We start from the raw sequence: 16,830 nt of genomic DNA on the forward strand, positions 1-16,830 counted from the left end.
AACAGAAGAGCTCTGTTGCCAGAACTCTGGTGTGTGTGTGTGTGTGTGTGTGTTTGTATGTGTAGGTCTGTGGTCCTGTAGTGAACGTCTTTGATCTCTATGTTTTGCTTTTTCACGGGTTAAGTGTCATGTTGTTTTTTAAAGAGTCTCAATTGTTATTGCTTGATGTAAATTGTGATGGTTCCTGTGTGTGATTGTGTTTGTCTCTGTCTCCTTGCATGTATGTTTATTGTGATGGTTCCTGTGTGTGTGTGTTCCGCTGACTGTAATGCACATCTTTAAATAGCAGAGGGTCGGAAGGGCTCAGTATTAAAGTGGAAAAGCAGAAGAGGAAGCCGAGTGTAATTGTGAGCGAAGGAGAGAGCGAGAAACTGAGAGAGAGAGAGAGAGAGAGAGAGAGAGAAAGGGAGGAGGGGGAGGGGGCTGTTCTTAAAACAGAGTAGAGGCCAGATCACAAATAAAACATAAAAAAGAGAAAGAGATGAGGGGGGAAAAACGAACGGGAGGGAGAGCGAGTGAGTGAGTGAGCGAGAGAGAGAGAGAGAGAGAGAGGGAGCGAATGCATGGAGTGGCGAGGGGAATGGAGGAGTGAAGAGTGAGCGCGGCAGAGTGAGACGCAGTGGCTCAGATTAAGACTGGCGCTCTCCCCCGGCTGATTTATTTTCACTCCTTTTAACAACTATCCTGCCGCTCGCTGGCATTCTCCTGCCCTCTCGCTTCTCCTAAAACGAAGACAAAGGCTGGCTGAGGGAGGGAGAGGGAGAGAGAGAGAGCGGGGGAGAGAGAATGAAAGAGGGTGATATTCTAAATGACCAGAGAATAGGGGAGGGGACGAAGAGGCAGCGGGACTTTTTCTCTCCTTTTTTCTGATCTGTGTCGTTTGCCCGGCGGTGACCAGCCCTGACACATGTGAAGCCGTCTCTGCCCCTGTTGCCGGGAGATCTGAAGAGGGGAGAGGAAAACAAGGACAAAGGCTCGTCCATCCGCGACCTGCTGCCGCCAGCCGCTTTTTTTCCTGCGTAGCCCGAATGTGTGCGTGATTGTGCGTGCGCTTGTGTGTGTGTGTGTGAGGGTGTGAGGGAGATAGAGAGAGTGAGTGTGTGGCGCATTACTCTTCTCCCGCGCATGTGTGTGTGAAGATGGGGGCTCACCGGAGGCTGGCACAGACACCCCATCCCTAGCCGACGTGGGCGAGACAGAGAACGAGAAAGTGACCAGGGGGAGGGGGGGAAAGAAGACCAGAGGAGGAGGAGGAGGAGGAGGAGTGCAGGGATACCCCTAAGGGCAAAGCCTGAGACATCCTTTCTCCCCTCTCTTTTTTTTCCAGTTAAATCCTAGTTTTTTTTCCTGCCATTTTCTCTCCTCCGTTTGGTGGCCATGCGTAGTTATTAGGCTGAAGAATGTGGAGGCAACATTTTCCAGGCAAGAAGCACGTTTCCTGTTTGCTTTTCTGGATGTGTAATAAAGTGTGGCATGTCGGGGTTGGGGGAGGGGAGGGGGCGGGAGGGCGGGCGGCTGGGTGGAGAGGGGGATGGAAGGAGGGAGGGAGAGAGGGAGAGTAAAAAGTAGAGGGGATGTTCTCCCAGCTTTCTTTCCTTCATGCCATTTGTTAGTTCTGAGGGAGAATCAGAGAATCGGTGAGATGAAATCGGGATCTGAGATTATCATCTGGGGGGGGGAGAGTTTATTGTGAGTGCGTGTGTGTGTGTGTGTGTCTGCATCTGTGTTTTTTACATGTCATTTGTGTAGTTCATGACTTGAGTTTTATTTCTCTGCACGAGGCCTGGCAGTGGCTCTGGTAATGGGCATGGGGGGTGTGTGTTGGCACAAGTACCCACAGGGCACAACAAAAGCGGGCATTTACCCGGGCATGTGGATGAGTGTGGCTGGCAGCAGAGAGATTGGTGTGGCAGGAGAGAGAGGAGGGGGTGCAGAAGGGTAGGAACAGGGGTGGGGCAGCAGTGTGGAGGACAAGAGGCCTTTGTGCAGCGCTTTTTTTGGGGGAAGAGGGGTTTAGAAAGGCTGCCAACAAAAAGGGATTTATACTATCCTCCCCCAAACACACACACACACACACACACACACTTACTTCCTCTCTCATGATCACGACCAAGCGGCATTCTCTGCTTGTGGGGTGACCTCTGGTCATAGCACTGAGTGTGTGTGTGATGGTGTGTTGTAGCTGGCCATGTGTGTGCTGGGCAGTGGGGAGAGTGAGAGAGTATTGGCAGGGCTCCAGAGGGAGAGCGTGTGTGTTTAAGATGTGCACTTAAACACACACTTCCTTGCAGTCCTCTTACTTTTGTATTCCTCATTTTCCCTGATGACGTGTGTGCGTGTGCGTGTGCGTGTGCGTGTGCGTGTGTGTGTGTGTGTGTGTGTGTGAAACAAGTGTGTTAGAGCGTATCGCTGTAGTTTTATCTTCACCACTCGTTCAGACGGCTGTCATCCTGTGTCTTGACTCACACACACACACATTTGGAGTCCAGACTGGTGGAGTGGGCACTGCGCTCGGTCTTGCCCAGCCTGTTGCCAGGGAGTGAGCGGCCCGCCAACTGCTGCTTGGCGTTGCTAGGTAACGGGCGGCAGCTGTTGACAGGAAGGTGGCGTCTGGTGGGTCGCCTTGGCCCCTGCCCGCCTTGACTACAGCTCAGACATGGACACAATCACTCACCAGGCTAACTCACACACTGACTCTCTTTCTTTCTCTCTCTCTCCTCTCTCAATCTCTTTCTCGCGCACACACACACACACACACACACACACACTCACTCACACACACACACACACAAAGCCAAACTTTCACTGTCAGTCTGTCTCAGTTCCTCTCTTCCTAATAAGTCAAGTATTCATTCTCTCAAACATTGCATTATATTACTCACGCACACACACACAGACACGCACGCACGCACACGCACACACAGACACACACACACACAGTTGGCTCTGTGCCTGTCTATAAAATCTGTTTGCTGCACAGGTGATGCTGACCTGTGTGTGGTTGACTGGTTATGTTGGCGTTAGTGGAGCTGCGGGCGGCCTGGCTGGACTCGGTGGCCGTGCTCAGGGACTGGGGCTCTGCCATGTGAACGGGCCGCACCATGAGCTCCCATGCCACGCACCAGTTAATGACAGACACAGCACAGCACAGCACAGCACCCAAACCACCACCATGGGGATCACAGCCACGCTCTACACACTGGCACCAAAGGAGCTTTGGAAAGTAGTTCCATCAGTGTGTGTGTGTGTGTGTGTGTGTGTGTGTGTGTGTGTGTGTGTGTGTTTGGGGTGGTCTTCTTTAAGCGGTCCCTGGCACAGAGTGCCTAGAGAGGAGGAGGAGAGTGGATGAGAGCAGAGGCAGGAAGGGGGGAGGCATCCATCAAAGGCTTGGGAAATGAGGGCCAAGGCTCCAGCAGAGGAGAGGTGAGCAGGGCTGGAGGAGGCTAGAGAGAGGTTGTGTGTGTGTGTGTGTGTGTGTGTGTGTGTGTGTGTGTATGTGTGTGTATGTGTGTGTGTGTGAGCGCGTTTGATTTTTGGACTTTGTAGTCTCCACCAGAGGCATGCACAGCTGCTGTTATTTGCCGTGGCAGAGATGTAAGAAGCTGCTTCATGTTGAATGTGCTTGAATTTCATGGCCATGGATTGTGCTTACGAGAGAGAGAGAAAACAAGAGAGAGAGAGAGAGAGAGTGCGTGTGTGTGTGTGAATGTGTTGTGGTGAGTGAGTGAGTGTGCAGGCGGAGTAGCAGGCAGGTGGGCTAGAGGCTATGTAGGGGACACAGGTGGATAACTCAGGAGGAGTGGGCACTGGCTGTTTGTGTTGCACTGTACCCTAGGTGCTCTCGCTATGTACCTAGGAGAGCAGTTCTTGGGCGCTGTTGTCAGACGGCCTGTGTGTGTGTGTGTGTGTGTAAATGTGTATCACCCCTCCATCTCCCCCCCCATTGAAGGTTATCACTGCTGCCCTCTGTCTCACCCAGGATCCTCAGCTAAGCCCTGGGACTACAACACGGGAGTGTGTGTGTGAGATATCGTACACCATGCTCTCACTCACACTTGCCTTCTGTTTAGCTCTCCTCACAGTGGCAGACAAGCAGGCCGGGTGCAGCTGGTGGTATTAATATTGAAATAGATGTTCTCCCTCCTGTTTGTGGCATATCAGTGCTGTTTGAGCACCTTATAAACCTGTGTGTGTGTTTGTGTGTGTTTGTGTGCATGTGTCAGAGCACAGATGTCACTACTGGAAATAAAGTGCGCTTTAGCCCTGCCCACTTTAGTGTCACCATGACAACAGGCAGCAGGCAGAGGTAGACTACCTCTCCACTGCCCTCATCTCCTGCATCTCTTCATCCCTCTGTGTGTGTGTGTGTGTGTGTTACTCATTTTCTGTCTCTCTCGTGTATGTCTGTTTTCAAACATGCCATAAGCATATGGGTTACCACCCACCTAAACTGAGGTGTTTAAATGTGTATGTGGGGGGGGGGGGGGGGGGGGGGTGTTAAGTGTGTGTGTGTGTGTGTGTACTGATTGGGTTATAGTTACAGTCGGGCCTTGGCAGGCAGACACACGCGGCTCGATAAATCGATGATGGAGACTCGAGTGGATTAGCCGTCCGTGTCATTTACAGCTATCGCCAACATCTTGCCAACCCCTACACACACACACACACACACACACACACACACACACACACACACACACACACACAGGGACAGTGAGTGTGTGTGTGCGCATGCTCTGTACACATGGGAAGTAGCTCAGTGGAGGGTATTTGTTCCTGTGACTCAGTCAGTGATTGATTCTGTGCTACAGCTCTGGTCTCTGTGCATTTAAGCCTTAAATGGCGGTCAGAGCGCCACACAGGCCCAGTGACTGGCTGCAGCGCTGGGCTACTTGCACTCTGGACACCAGCCGCATCTCCTCCATCAGCCCTTACTGTTGAGTGGCCCTTCTCATCTCTACTGAGCTCCTGAAGGCTGTTTGTGCTCTCCATGTGTGTTAATGTAAAGCTGGTACTGCTGGGTTCTGACCAGAGGTTCTGTCTCTCTGTGTTCCTCAGGTATCCGGCCCCAGATCATGAACGGGCCGATGCACCCGCGCCCGCTGGTGGCGCTGCTGGACGGCCGTGACTGCACGGTGGAGATGCCCATCCTCAAAGACCTGGCCACCGTGGCCTTCTGCGATGCCCAGTCCACACAGGAGATCCACGAGAAGGTGGGCTCTCTCTCTCACTCACACACACACACACACACACACACGCACACACTCATTACTGACTGATGTAGGCAGCTGGCCTCCTGTAATGGTGTTGTCAGTCAAACAAAAACACTGAAAGCTGTAGTTGAGTTTACTTTCTGATCCATGTGATATTGCTACTGTAACCCACGCTGTATTTGTGTGGTCATATGCAGAGGCAGGTTTATCTGCCCAGTCAGGATGAACCTCATTTTTTTAAGTCATACACAGGACACAATGTTACATCCCTTATGCTAGTGCACATAACCAGGCACTTAATAACATTGCCATTTTATTCATTAACTGTTCTGTTGTTTTTCCAGTAATGAGACATAGTTTATGTGTGACATTTATTTATCATTTACATGCATATTTATGTAGTCTGACAGCACACCAGTTAGGATATTGATTTAGTATTCTGGCACACAGTCCTAGATTTCACATCTACTAGAAAGTCCCTGCCTACAGTACAACCCTGTGTTAAACCCAGTCACCTCAATTGCATATGTGGCCTTATTGACTCCAGCTGCATATATAAGCAGTGGAGTGGAGTGGAGAGCCCATCCTTAGTAGAGCCAGAGACTTTCTAATGAGGAGACACAGCACTCAAAACATCCTCCATACAAATGCATGGGGCTAGTTTGGAACGCCAATATGGCAGTTGTCTACACATATCCCACCACTTCTGCGGAAAAACGTTGACATGTGAATACATTAAGCCAATCATGTGGTGTGTTGTGAAGACATTGAGCCAATCATGTGTTGTGATCTCGCCGCTGGAGCAAGGTTGGTGTAGTGAAGCCTTGCGCACGCGTGTTTCTGCCGAAATAGATGCCCGATGACTGCCCAAAAAGCGTTGCAATATGGCTGCCGAGTGGAGGGACTTGCCTAAAAGGACTTTGGTAGAGCACAGTGGTTTTACATTGCCCTCCCCCTCCCCCAACAACATATTTTCACACATTTGTTTCAGTCCGGATGGCCACATGGCTTCATCCCCCTTTAGTCTGTATTTGCTGAGCAGTGTTAATATTATAAAATTAACCAATAAATGTTTTATTAACGTCTTAAAATAAGAAAAATAGCTATGTAACTAATAAGTGACTGAAAACACTCTGTGATGTGATTGCTTTGTTATTAAATACAGACTGTTAAAACATGACAACCACATTTTCAGTTTCGGCAATCTCAAGCTGTTGCTGGGTGACCAAGCCTGGCACCCATTTTTATACGTTGGTTTTGAGCCTTACAGACACACACACACAGAGGAACATTCAGACGGTCTTCTTTCTCTTTGAAGGGGATATTTCAACTGGCAGCAGTCACAGTCCACTTCATAGTTCAAAGTATGACCAAGTTGCCAGGATGGTGACTCCTCAGGAAGTGGGACTGACTGAGTCAGTGTAAGAGGCTTTCTGGTGGCACATTTGTGACAGATGTGTCACATTATGTAAAATGTTTTTTTCTATTTGTGTTTTTTCAGCTTAGTTTTTGCAGGGTGTGGTTGGGCCCCTCTCTCCCAGCCTTGTGTTTGGAGTTCATATGTGAAGTGTACTATATTACCCTCGCAGACCTCTTGCCCGGAGTAGTAGTGGGGGAGCTCTGTAATTACATTGCGCTGGCTTGTAGCGCAGCCTTTATTGCCCTTTGTGTGTGTGTGTGAGTGTGTGTGTAAATGTGTGCGAGAGAAAGGGGGAGTGCTGCAAGCAAAGCTGCGCGCACACACACACACACACACACACACACACATACACACACACACGGATAGAGAGATGCTATCAGCCTCGGTCATCACCTTCACCTCCAGATTGCCTGTGTGATTCAGAGAAATGAAGATGCCACCAAAAAAGGGAGGGAGAGAGGAGAGACAAAAGGGAGGGAAAGTGTGTTTGGTGGAGAAGGCTGTTTAGGTGGTGGAGGCGGAGGCCCTGGATGGGGCGCTGAAGCGCAGCGGTTGTCTGTGATGTAGATCTCACCCCCCAGCCCCCTCCCATCCCTGCAGGCCCGTCTGCCATAATGCCTGGTCATGTAGCTGCTTATCGGCACGGCGACGAGCAGCGCGCCTTTTGTTAGAGGAGGTCATCATCTTATCTTGTCCCATGTTGTGTTTTCCTTTTTTTGGTGCACAGCTCAGAGCCATGCACAAAGACAGAGGCAAACAGTGTAGGCAGCTGCACACGCACATCCTCACACACACACACACATACACGCATACACACACCCCACCCCCAATTCTCATCTCCAGCCAGCACTGTGACCACATCATTGCGGGGAGTAGTGAAAAACTGCACAGAGCCACAAATGAGGTCAGATTTGGAAGAGTGCGCTCTACTTATTTTGGTCAGCAAAGGAATAAGGGAGTGGTGAAGTACACACACACACACACAGCACACACACAGCACACACACACACACACAACACACACACACACACAACACACACACAACACACACACACACACACACAGCCTCTGTTCATGTCACTGATGCCCTGTGGATGCCAGCTCAGGGCAGCTAGAGGTGTGGCAGTGGTGCCCTGACACTGGGCAAGGCACACAGAAGCTTGATATGCGCACACACACACACACACATACACAAGCGCTAACACATACACAAGCACGCGCACACACACACACACACACACACACACACACACACACACACACACACACACATGGCTCAAAAGCCCCGCCAGCCACCCCTCTATGCTTGAGTCTCTGTCATATCCCCCCAGATCCAATGAGCTCACCCAGGGGATGACATCATGGCTGCAAAATCGCACACACAAGCACAGAGGCACACACCAGCACAGTTGTGCTCAGACACACAGACGTGTACACACACACACACATACACACAGACTCACACACATGCACACAGTTGTGCATACACACAGAGACACACACACACACACACACACACACTCACACACATGCTCACAGTTGTGCATACACACACACACACACACACACACACATACAGGCATGCATGCACAAAGAGAGAGGCCTCTGCTTTGTCTCAGCGCAAAAGCCAAGCCATCAGAAATAATAGCTCTCCAGACCTTCTGCATATCCAGTTTCAGCTGAGAAGAGAGGAGTGGGAGGAATACGAGAGAGTGGGAGAGAAAGAGAAGGGGGGGGGGGATTAGGTCACATTTTCCGTTTAAGCAAACGCTGCTCAGAAACGATTCTCCTCACAAAACATTTCATTGCGCCAGTCATTCTTAACGCCAGGGCGCTTTGTCCTCAGCTAACGCAGCCGTTGGCGAGAGAAGAAGAGCTAGGAGAGAGAGGGAGAGAGAGAGTAAGGGGAACGAGACAACTAGGCAGAAAAAGAGAGAGGGAGAGAGAGAGCAAGGGGAACGAGACAAGGAGGCAGAAAAAGAGAGAGAGCGAGTGAGAAGAATTGGACAGAAAGTGTAAGGAGAGCTTTAACCTTGAATTAGCATCTAGCAGGGCTTCTCGGGACAGGCGTCTAATAAAAGCGGCCGGGAAAGTGCGGCCTAATCTGCTAATCAGCGCGGCGCTAATGTAGTTAGGCTGCAGGGGAATTTAAAGCCATTATTTACCCTGGCAGGGCCCCGGCAGCCCAGCCTCTCACCCGCTCGGCCACGGCCCTCTCTTTAACCTTGCAGAGACACACAGGAGAGAGAGAGAGAGAGAGAGAGAGAGACAGAGAGAGGGATGCAGGCAGAGAGGGGGGGGGGGGGGAGAGAGAGTTTTTACCCTGGACCTGTCGGGCACACTGCAGTAATTATGCATTGTTAATGGTATTGCTTTCGAGCCTCATGACCTCATGCCAGACATCATATCTCTTCTCCCCCCCGACCTTGCTTCATTTCGCCTCTTTCGGCACCCTGTCCACAAATATTTCTGTTCCTGCTACTAACACAAACACGCTCGTTATCTCGTTTTCTAAAAGCAGAAACGGAGTCAGTTTCTTAACCATGCAAATGGGCCGGTGTTTATATGGCTCGGTTTGTGCCTTGTTTGACAGAATTATTTTTCTTATCCTTATCAAGGTCAGCTTAGAGAAAACAGTCGTGTTCAAAAACTATGTTTGCTCAAACCCTGCAGTGTTTACGTGTAGAAAATAAAGACCTTTTTCGCGTGCGTGTGCGTGTGTGTGACACTGCAGGTGTTGAATGAGGCGGTGGGGGCTATGATGTACCACACCATCACCCTGACGCGAGAGGACCTGGAGAAGTTCAAAGCCCTGCGCATCATCATCCGAATTGGCAGTGGCTATGACAACATTGACATCAAAGCAGCTGGAGAACTGGGTAAAGATGTTTATCATATCTCTCTTACTCTCTCTGTCTCTCTCGCTTTCTCTCTCTCTCTCTCTCTCTCTCTCTCTGTCTGTGTCTCTGTCTGTATGCACTACTTTCAAATACAGAGATAGACACGGTCATGAAGACATGGTCTTACCATCTAAGGGAAGCACTTTGTCAAGCCCCCCACTCTGGCGAACACGGTGTGTGTTGGTGTGTTGGATGTCATGTGTAAGCTAAGAAGTGCTCCTTTAGGCACTTATCAGTGCTGCGGAGACAAACATCTTGGTGCTCGAGCTGTCTCCCTGACATATCAGCCATCAGTCTGGCCCTGTTAGGAGAGCATGCTAACAGCACTCACTGTCACAACACTGACAAACCGCACGTGCACGCACCCACAACACACACGCACGCACAACACACACACGTTGAAGGATGACTCATACATTTTTTTTCATGAGTCATGAATCCAAGAAAACACCCCCTGAAAACGGGGGTTCCATGTTCCATATGTGTTGTGCATGCATTACTTGAAAAGAACTAGCTCCAGTTATGTATGAACAGTGAAGGTAACGATCTCTTAAACATGTGAAAAACGTGAACTTGAAGAAGTGAAAATTGAACAATATGAACTATGAATATTGAACAACTTGAAGCTACATCTATAAGTGTGAACATGCTTAACAAAATATGGGAACAAAACATGGGAACTAAACGTGCATTACGAATATAATCAGTGGGAGCCCTGTGCTTGTTTCCTTGCAACAAGAAGGTTCCATCTGGGGGTGATGGAAGACAGTGACACCCTCAGTGTGTTTGAAATGTCCAGTCGATTGCGCAATTTGGTCTTAGTTGCAGTCATTGCCGAAAACCCGGCCTCGCATAGATACGTGGTGGGAAATGGTAGCAACGTTTTCAGCGCTTTTACGGCTATCTCGGGATATTCTGCTTTGGTTTTGATCCAAAAACCCGCCAGAGAGGTTTCCTTATACACACTCTTAAGACCACCGTCATTTGCAATTTCGATCAACTGCTCTTCCTCCTGCGCTGACCAGTTAGGACTATTCGGGATATTGACAAATGGGTTTGCCATGGATCTTTGGAGCATGGGAAGTAGCCTAACGCTCAAACTCATTTGAAAGCGCAAAAAGGTGATCGCGCACCAGCTGCGAGAGAAAGGGCCCTGCCTCAGTCTCTCCCAAAACCCCCACTACTGTTTGGAACATATCAAATACACCCCGGTCCACTCGTCGTCCCCACAAATCAAGCTTGGCTTTAAATGCAGCGACTTTATCTGCCAGTTTAAAGACAGTCGTCATTCTCCCCTGGAGTGACCGGTTGAGGTCATTAAGCAACCCGAATATGTCACACAGGTAAGCGAGTTTTGACACCCAGTCCTTATCACTAAAATGTGCAGCTAAAGGTGACTTTTTTTCTGTAAGAAATCTCTGCAGCGGCTCTCGCAACTCAAACACTCTGGCCAGTGACCTGCTAAAGATGCTTGTTTTTTGTTGCTCATTCTAGCAGTTTAGCTAACTTCTGTGACACTACCGTTCGCTAAGAAGGTGAAGTGAGCTGACCTGAGGCTGCGCAGCGCTGAAGGCAATATGTAAAAGTGTTGAAGGCGGGACAGACAGACGTAAGAAAATAGACCTTGCAAAATGCAAACATGCGTGCAATCAAACAACTGCATATAGGCCTATGCCATGTAAAAACGTGACATTATTGCGAATTAAATTTTATTTAGTTTGCATGCATTTTTTTTTTTAAACTCATGTCGTAGGCTACGGCCCGGTTAGGAATGTCCCGCGGCCTGGTACCGGTGGTTGGGGACCGCTGCCCTAGTGTGTGCGTGTGTGTGGTTGTGTACGTACATCAGCCTAGTCTAAACGACAGCCTGTTAAGAATGAGTGGGGTAGTCACAGACGAGGAGATTCTCCCGGAGAAGCAGAAGCTTTTATTTTCTCTGGATGTAAATAGTGTGTGTGTGTGTGTGTGTGTGTGTGTGTGTGTGTGTGTGCGCGCAGGCATTGCAGTGTGCAACATTCCGGCGGCAGCAGTGGAGGAGACGGCCGACTCCACCATTTGCCACATCCTGAACCTGTACCGCCGGAACACCTGGCTGTACCAGGCCCTGCGTGAGGGCACCCGCGTCCAGAGCGTGGAGCAGATCCGAGAGGTGGCCTCTGGGGCCGCACGCATCCGTGGAGAGACCCTGGGCCTCATCGGCTTCGGTCAGTACACACACACACACACACACACAAAGTGTGACATGCACATCAACCACACAAACAAATACTTCTAATGTGTGCTGAGACTTATTTAGTATTTTTAAATGACGTGTCATTCTCTACCGTTGCATCTGTATTCTGTATATCCTGCTCAGCCCCAACACACCATCCTTTGTCATGTTTCCTTATTGTGTCTTACGTTCTGTTTGCTTTCTTCTGTCTCCGTCTCCTGCCTCAAGCTTTTCACGCTTGTCTACAGTTCATAGTTGTGTTCTTTTGTTCTCATTGTTATTGCCTTTCTTTTCTGCCATTATCTGTGGGCACGTTCACTCTGTCCCATTATCTGTGGGCACGTTCACTATCCCATAGGGCCCATGGATCTCAGCTGCAGCCCACACCTTATTGACCCAATTCTTTCTCTCCTCAGCATGTATGTGTCTGTATGTGGACAGTATTTATCAGTCACCTGATAAACAGTGGGGGGTTACGTGTGTGTGTGTGTGTGTGTGTGTGTGTGTGTGTGTGTGTGTGTGTGTGTGTGTGTGTGTGTGTGTGTGTGTGATTGTCCAGACAGCTAGTCCACCTCAGTCAGGCCTCCAAATGGCTGTGCTTATCTCACACACAGCACACCTCTCTGCATGTCTGCTCCAGAGACTCTTCTCACACACTTACTCATACACTCCCTCCCTTGCCCGCCCGCTCTGTGTGTGTGTGTGTGGACAGCGCTGGATCAGCTTTGGCCGTGACCGTTTCAGAGCCATTGTCTCCCCCACACGCTGGGGATGTCTCGGCCCCAAACACAGCGGAGGTCTGAGTGACAGTAAGCCTCTGTAACACTGTAGATAATGCCCTGTCCTGCGGCTACTGAGGCCAGCACAGCATCCTGCTGCTGCCTCGCAGTCTCCGCCACTCTCAGGCACACTCGGACAGGCCGTGGTCAGTTCCCACCTGGCATCAACCCTGTCTGCATGACCATACAGATGCAGTGAAGCCGAAACAGTGCATGAGGTTATATGTGAGTGTATTTCCTTACAGCTAGAATGCATGCAGGCCATGTACAGCTATGGGTGCTGGACATCGCTGTCTGACCATACAGAGGAAGCAATGAGTTAATGGTCCTCTGTGAACACACTATGAACTTTTCCCTCTTTTTTTCAAATATTTCCAAATATTATTAACTATTAACAAGCTTAGTACTTGGAACTTATGGCATCACATATCAGTTAATCAGTCAAATGATCAAGTTTCATAGAAGGTACGTTTATTATTGTGCGAAAAAAATGTTATTTTTGCAATTGTTTTAATTTTTAATGTCATTTTGACTTCAAAACATTAGCTGTGTGTGTGATTGAGTAAGAGAGCAATCATGTGTCTGTTTGTTTGTGCAGGTGTTGTGTGATGTTTACACACAACAGGTCTTTTCCCACAGCCCTGAAAGTCTGCCTGAGCTGTGTGTGTGTGTGTGTGTGTGACTTCATGTCTGGTCTCTTTATGAAGGGCTTTATTGATTCTGGCCATCACCGCTAAAAGAGGGACTTCTCTACTCCCACACACACTTTCACTCTCCTCTCTTCCTGCCTCTCACTGTTTAATAGTGTCTCTCACTTTATCATCTCTCTCTCTCTCTCTCTCACTATGTCTCTAGAAGTCAGTCTATGCTTTCACTCCATCCTTATCTAACCACACTTTTCTGCAGCCTCGTGTTGCTGTCGAGCAGCCTGCTAATGGAGAAGAATAGAGGGAGAGTGAGTGAGTGGGTGAGTGAGTGAGAGGCAGGGAACAATAAGATTAAGACGCTATCTCAGGCCTGGCGCTCCTCCTCTCCTCTCAGCTCTGCTCTGCTCTTCTTGGAGCTCCTACGTGCTGCCAGGAGAGCAGGAGTGGTGGCTGTGCAGCAGGATGTGTCCTCGCTAGGCCTCACGCCTGCTCTCCTCTCCTCTCACTAGTGTCCTGCCCCCACCGGAGCGCATGTCTGTTAGGGTTACAGCAGGCTGTGCAAGGTGTTTGGATTAATACTTTGGATGAGTGTGTTGATGTTTTGTGTTTTTGGTATGGGTACGTTCAGGTCGCACGGGCCAGGCGGTGGCGGTGCGGGCGAAGGTGTTTGGCTTCAACGTGCTCTTCTACGACCCGTACCTGCAGGACGGCCTGGAGCGCTCGCTGGGCGTGCAGCGCGTCTACACCCTCCAGGACCTGCTCTACCAGAGCGACTGCGTCTCCTTACACTGCAATCTCAACGAACACAACCACCACCTCATCAATGACTTCACTATCAAACAGGTACTGTCTGTCCGTCTTTCACGCTGTGTGTGTGTGTCTGTGTGTGTGTGTGTGTGTGTGTGTGTGTGTGTGTGTGTGTGTGTGTGTGTGTGTGTGTGTGTGTGTGTGTGTGTGTGTGTGTGTGTGTGTCTTTTCTATATAAAACATTAAGACTAGTCATGTGCAGACTCTACTATGTTCCATGGATGCGTTTGTGTGCACAGAGCCTCTGCACAGACAGACATAGATGCTCCTTTTGTATCTTAAGCTCACCAAGGCTGGAAACAAATTCATTCCTTTGCTCTGTCAAACGCAATTAGCGCCAGCCCACGGCTACGGCAAATATATCGACTCGGCTCAGCAGTAGGGGAGCTGCTGGGAGCTCAGCTGAGAGAGAGAGAGAGAGTGTGTGTGTGTGTGTGTGTATGTTTGTGCTTTCTGGCTCCCTGATCCACTCTGCCCCCTGGAGGAAAATCAGAAGAATGACCCCTCCCCTCCACTCGTACCCGCCACCCCCCATCCATTTCTCTTTTTTCCCCTTCATCTCTGTGACTCACTCTGCCCAGCTCTCCTCTCCTCTGCTTCCCTCTCCTCTCCTCTGCTTCCCTCTCCTCTCCTCTGCTTCCCCCTCTCCTTTCCTCTCTCTCCTCCTTTCCTCTCTTCTCTCCTCCTCTCTCCTCTCCTCTCTCCTCTCTCCTCTCTCCTCTGTGGTCTTGAGTGCTGCAGCCTGCTGCTCTCTGAGCTGCTGTTCTGTCAGGAGAGTGTGCCACTAGTTTAACCTAGTTAACCGGCTGTTTGTTCACCTCCAGCGGATGCTTGCCTCAGCTTCCCCCCCCAAAATGAAAGGGTGTAAATCCCCCCCCACCTCCTCTCTCCCAAACATGTGAGGCAACCCTCGGTTTCTGAGCAGAGCTTTTTCTCTCCTTCGTTCCTTTTTTCGGTCTCTTTTTATTTCCCGCTCCCCCCAGTAAAAAAGGAAACAGACCTAATAAAAGGCAGCTTGGCAGCACCGGGGCTTTTCATGGCCTGGATTTCTAGCTTTTTGTCAAGATTAAGGGATTACTTTCTTCCAAGCGCTTTTCATTAGATTTTCCTTTGCTGTTGTTTTTCTGGCAAACAGTGCCGCTGTGCTGTTGCAGTTTATCAGCATGCATATAAACATACTGGGTGCCACTGTTATCAAATCACACACACACACACACACACAAGCCTGGACCCACAAAGATAGACTCACAAGGTAATCAGTTCATGTAGTGCGAGTTGGAATTTGTGTAATTTTGGGCTTCGGGTTTCAAAATAGGCCAGTGCGTGTGTTTGTGCGGGGCACTGGGAGATGGGGAGCATATTTCTCTGATGGTCTTTTTGATCTCTTCCTCTAAACGCTCAGAGAACTACAGTATACAGTCGCACTCAGGCGTATTATTTATTTGTTTCATCATTGCATTTATTCAAGGTCGTAGATATCAAGGCCACTTTCGGTGAAAAGGGTTTTATTGGCATTAAAAATTAGCCTCAAAAGAAGTAGGCTGGCTCAGAAAGGCCTTGATTTTTTTGTATGCATGCAGACATAATTTATGTCTTGTGACGGTTATCCACTCTATTAGTGCTGGAAGTTTCCTTGGAAAAAAACAATCTTCCATTTCTCCCTAATCAGGACCATAGCATACACAAGTAGAACATTCCAGAGTTGTGTGGTCAGACGCGTCACAGATGCTCAAGTGTTGTCAGCCCGAGTAGCTGCGCTTAGTCACATGATCTGCCCTCGTGACCACAGCCTATAGGCACGCAGGGATCAACACCACCAATACATTTGACCCAAATCTACTGGGGCTTTGGGGCCTTGAGGAATGTGTATCAAGGCCCCATAATGGGTAAAAATCCCAAACAGGGAGATTGAAGTGATCGTTGAAACTTGTGCTGGTGTGACTATTAACTCAATGGAGCATGCTTGTGTTTGGGGAGTGGGCTTGTATGTGCTGTGCTTGACCCTCGTGTGTGTGTGTGTTTGTGTGTTTGTTTGTGTGTTGCAGATGCGTCAGGGGGCGTTCCTGGTGAACACGGCCCGAGGGGGTCTGGTGGATGAGAAGGCCCTCGCCCAGGCCCTGAAGGAGGGCCGGATACGCGGAGCTGCCCTGGATGTGCACGAGACCGAGCCCTTCAGGTGAGCAGCCCACTCACGCTCCTGCTGCTCCTCGGCTCACACCTGTGCATTTGGCAAGACCGAGGTGTTTGGGTCATCACCGCCTTTGGGTCAGGATTTAGATACTTCATTCCAGTTACATGAATTTCAATAAAAAGCTGGGGAGGAGACAGCTGACCTTTATGCATCCCCTACCTTGGCCTAGTTTCTGTGTAGGTTTGCCAGCAGCATGGCTGACCTTGCACTGAGCTGTTATCATGTTATGACATTTGCTGTCAAATTGTAGTAGATCCATGAAAACATTATAAGAGGGCCATAAAGACAACAATGTCTTGTCCATCTAGCGACGTCTTCAGGGTGAAGTCATTGGTGTCAGTTTGGTTCCATGCAACTTAAAGTTTGGCTGCTGTCAATACAGTACATGCTCTGGGAAATTCCCCAACTGTGCAATCGGGTGAAATAAGGAAAGATTCTGTCAGTCAGGACATAGAGGCACTCAGCGAGTCAGGACAATAATCTGCCTGTCAGTCGGGGCCGAGCCAAGGCAGCATGCCTGCGTGGGGAGGGACCTCGGGGAGGACTCTAAAGAGAGGGTGGTGTGTGTTTGTGTTTGGCGGCTTAGTGGCTAACACCCACTGAAACGCTGCTCACCCACCCTCCTCTCTCAAACGGCCGCCGCGCTCTCCGATTGGCTGTT

General features: G+C 49.6%; 1 protein-coding gene across 3 annotated transcripts in view; it reads left to right on the forward strand.

Moving 5' to 3' along the window:
• The window catches only part of ctbp2l (C-terminal binding protein 2, like), an 81,878-nt gene that overhangs the window by 58,782 nt on the left and 6,266 nt on the right, over positions 1-16,830 (forward strand). For 2 of the 3 annotated variants that reach the window (XM_076298682.1, XM_076298684.1), the window contains 5 exons: positions 5,059-5,213; positions 9,368-9,512; positions 11,531-11,737; positions 13,800-14,014; positions 16,024-16,154. In XM_076298682.1, coding sequence (XP_076154797.1) covers positions 5,059-5,213; positions 9,368-9,512; positions 11,531-11,737; positions 13,800-14,014; positions 16,024-16,154 — 853 coding nt within the window. Of the gene's footprint in view, positions 1-559; positions 1,423-5,058; positions 5,214-9,367; positions 9,513-11,530; positions 11,738-13,799; positions 14,015-16,023; positions 16,155-16,830 lie in introns of those variants that run through there. The other variant, XM_076298683.1, reaches the window with a different exon arrangement.

The sequence above is a fragment of the Alosa pseudoharengus genome, unplaced genomic scaffold, assembly GCF_046254945.1.
Source record: "Alosa pseudoharengus isolate Yale_2024_CS ecotype anadromous, Long Island Sound unplaced genomic scaffold, YU_APseudo_1.1 YU_APseudo_1.1_scf_21, whole genome shotgun sequence".
In the NCBI taxonomy this organism is placed as follows: domain Eukaryota; kingdom Metazoa; phylum Chordata; class Actinopteri; order Clupeiformes; family Clupeidae; genus Alosa; species Alosa pseudoharengus.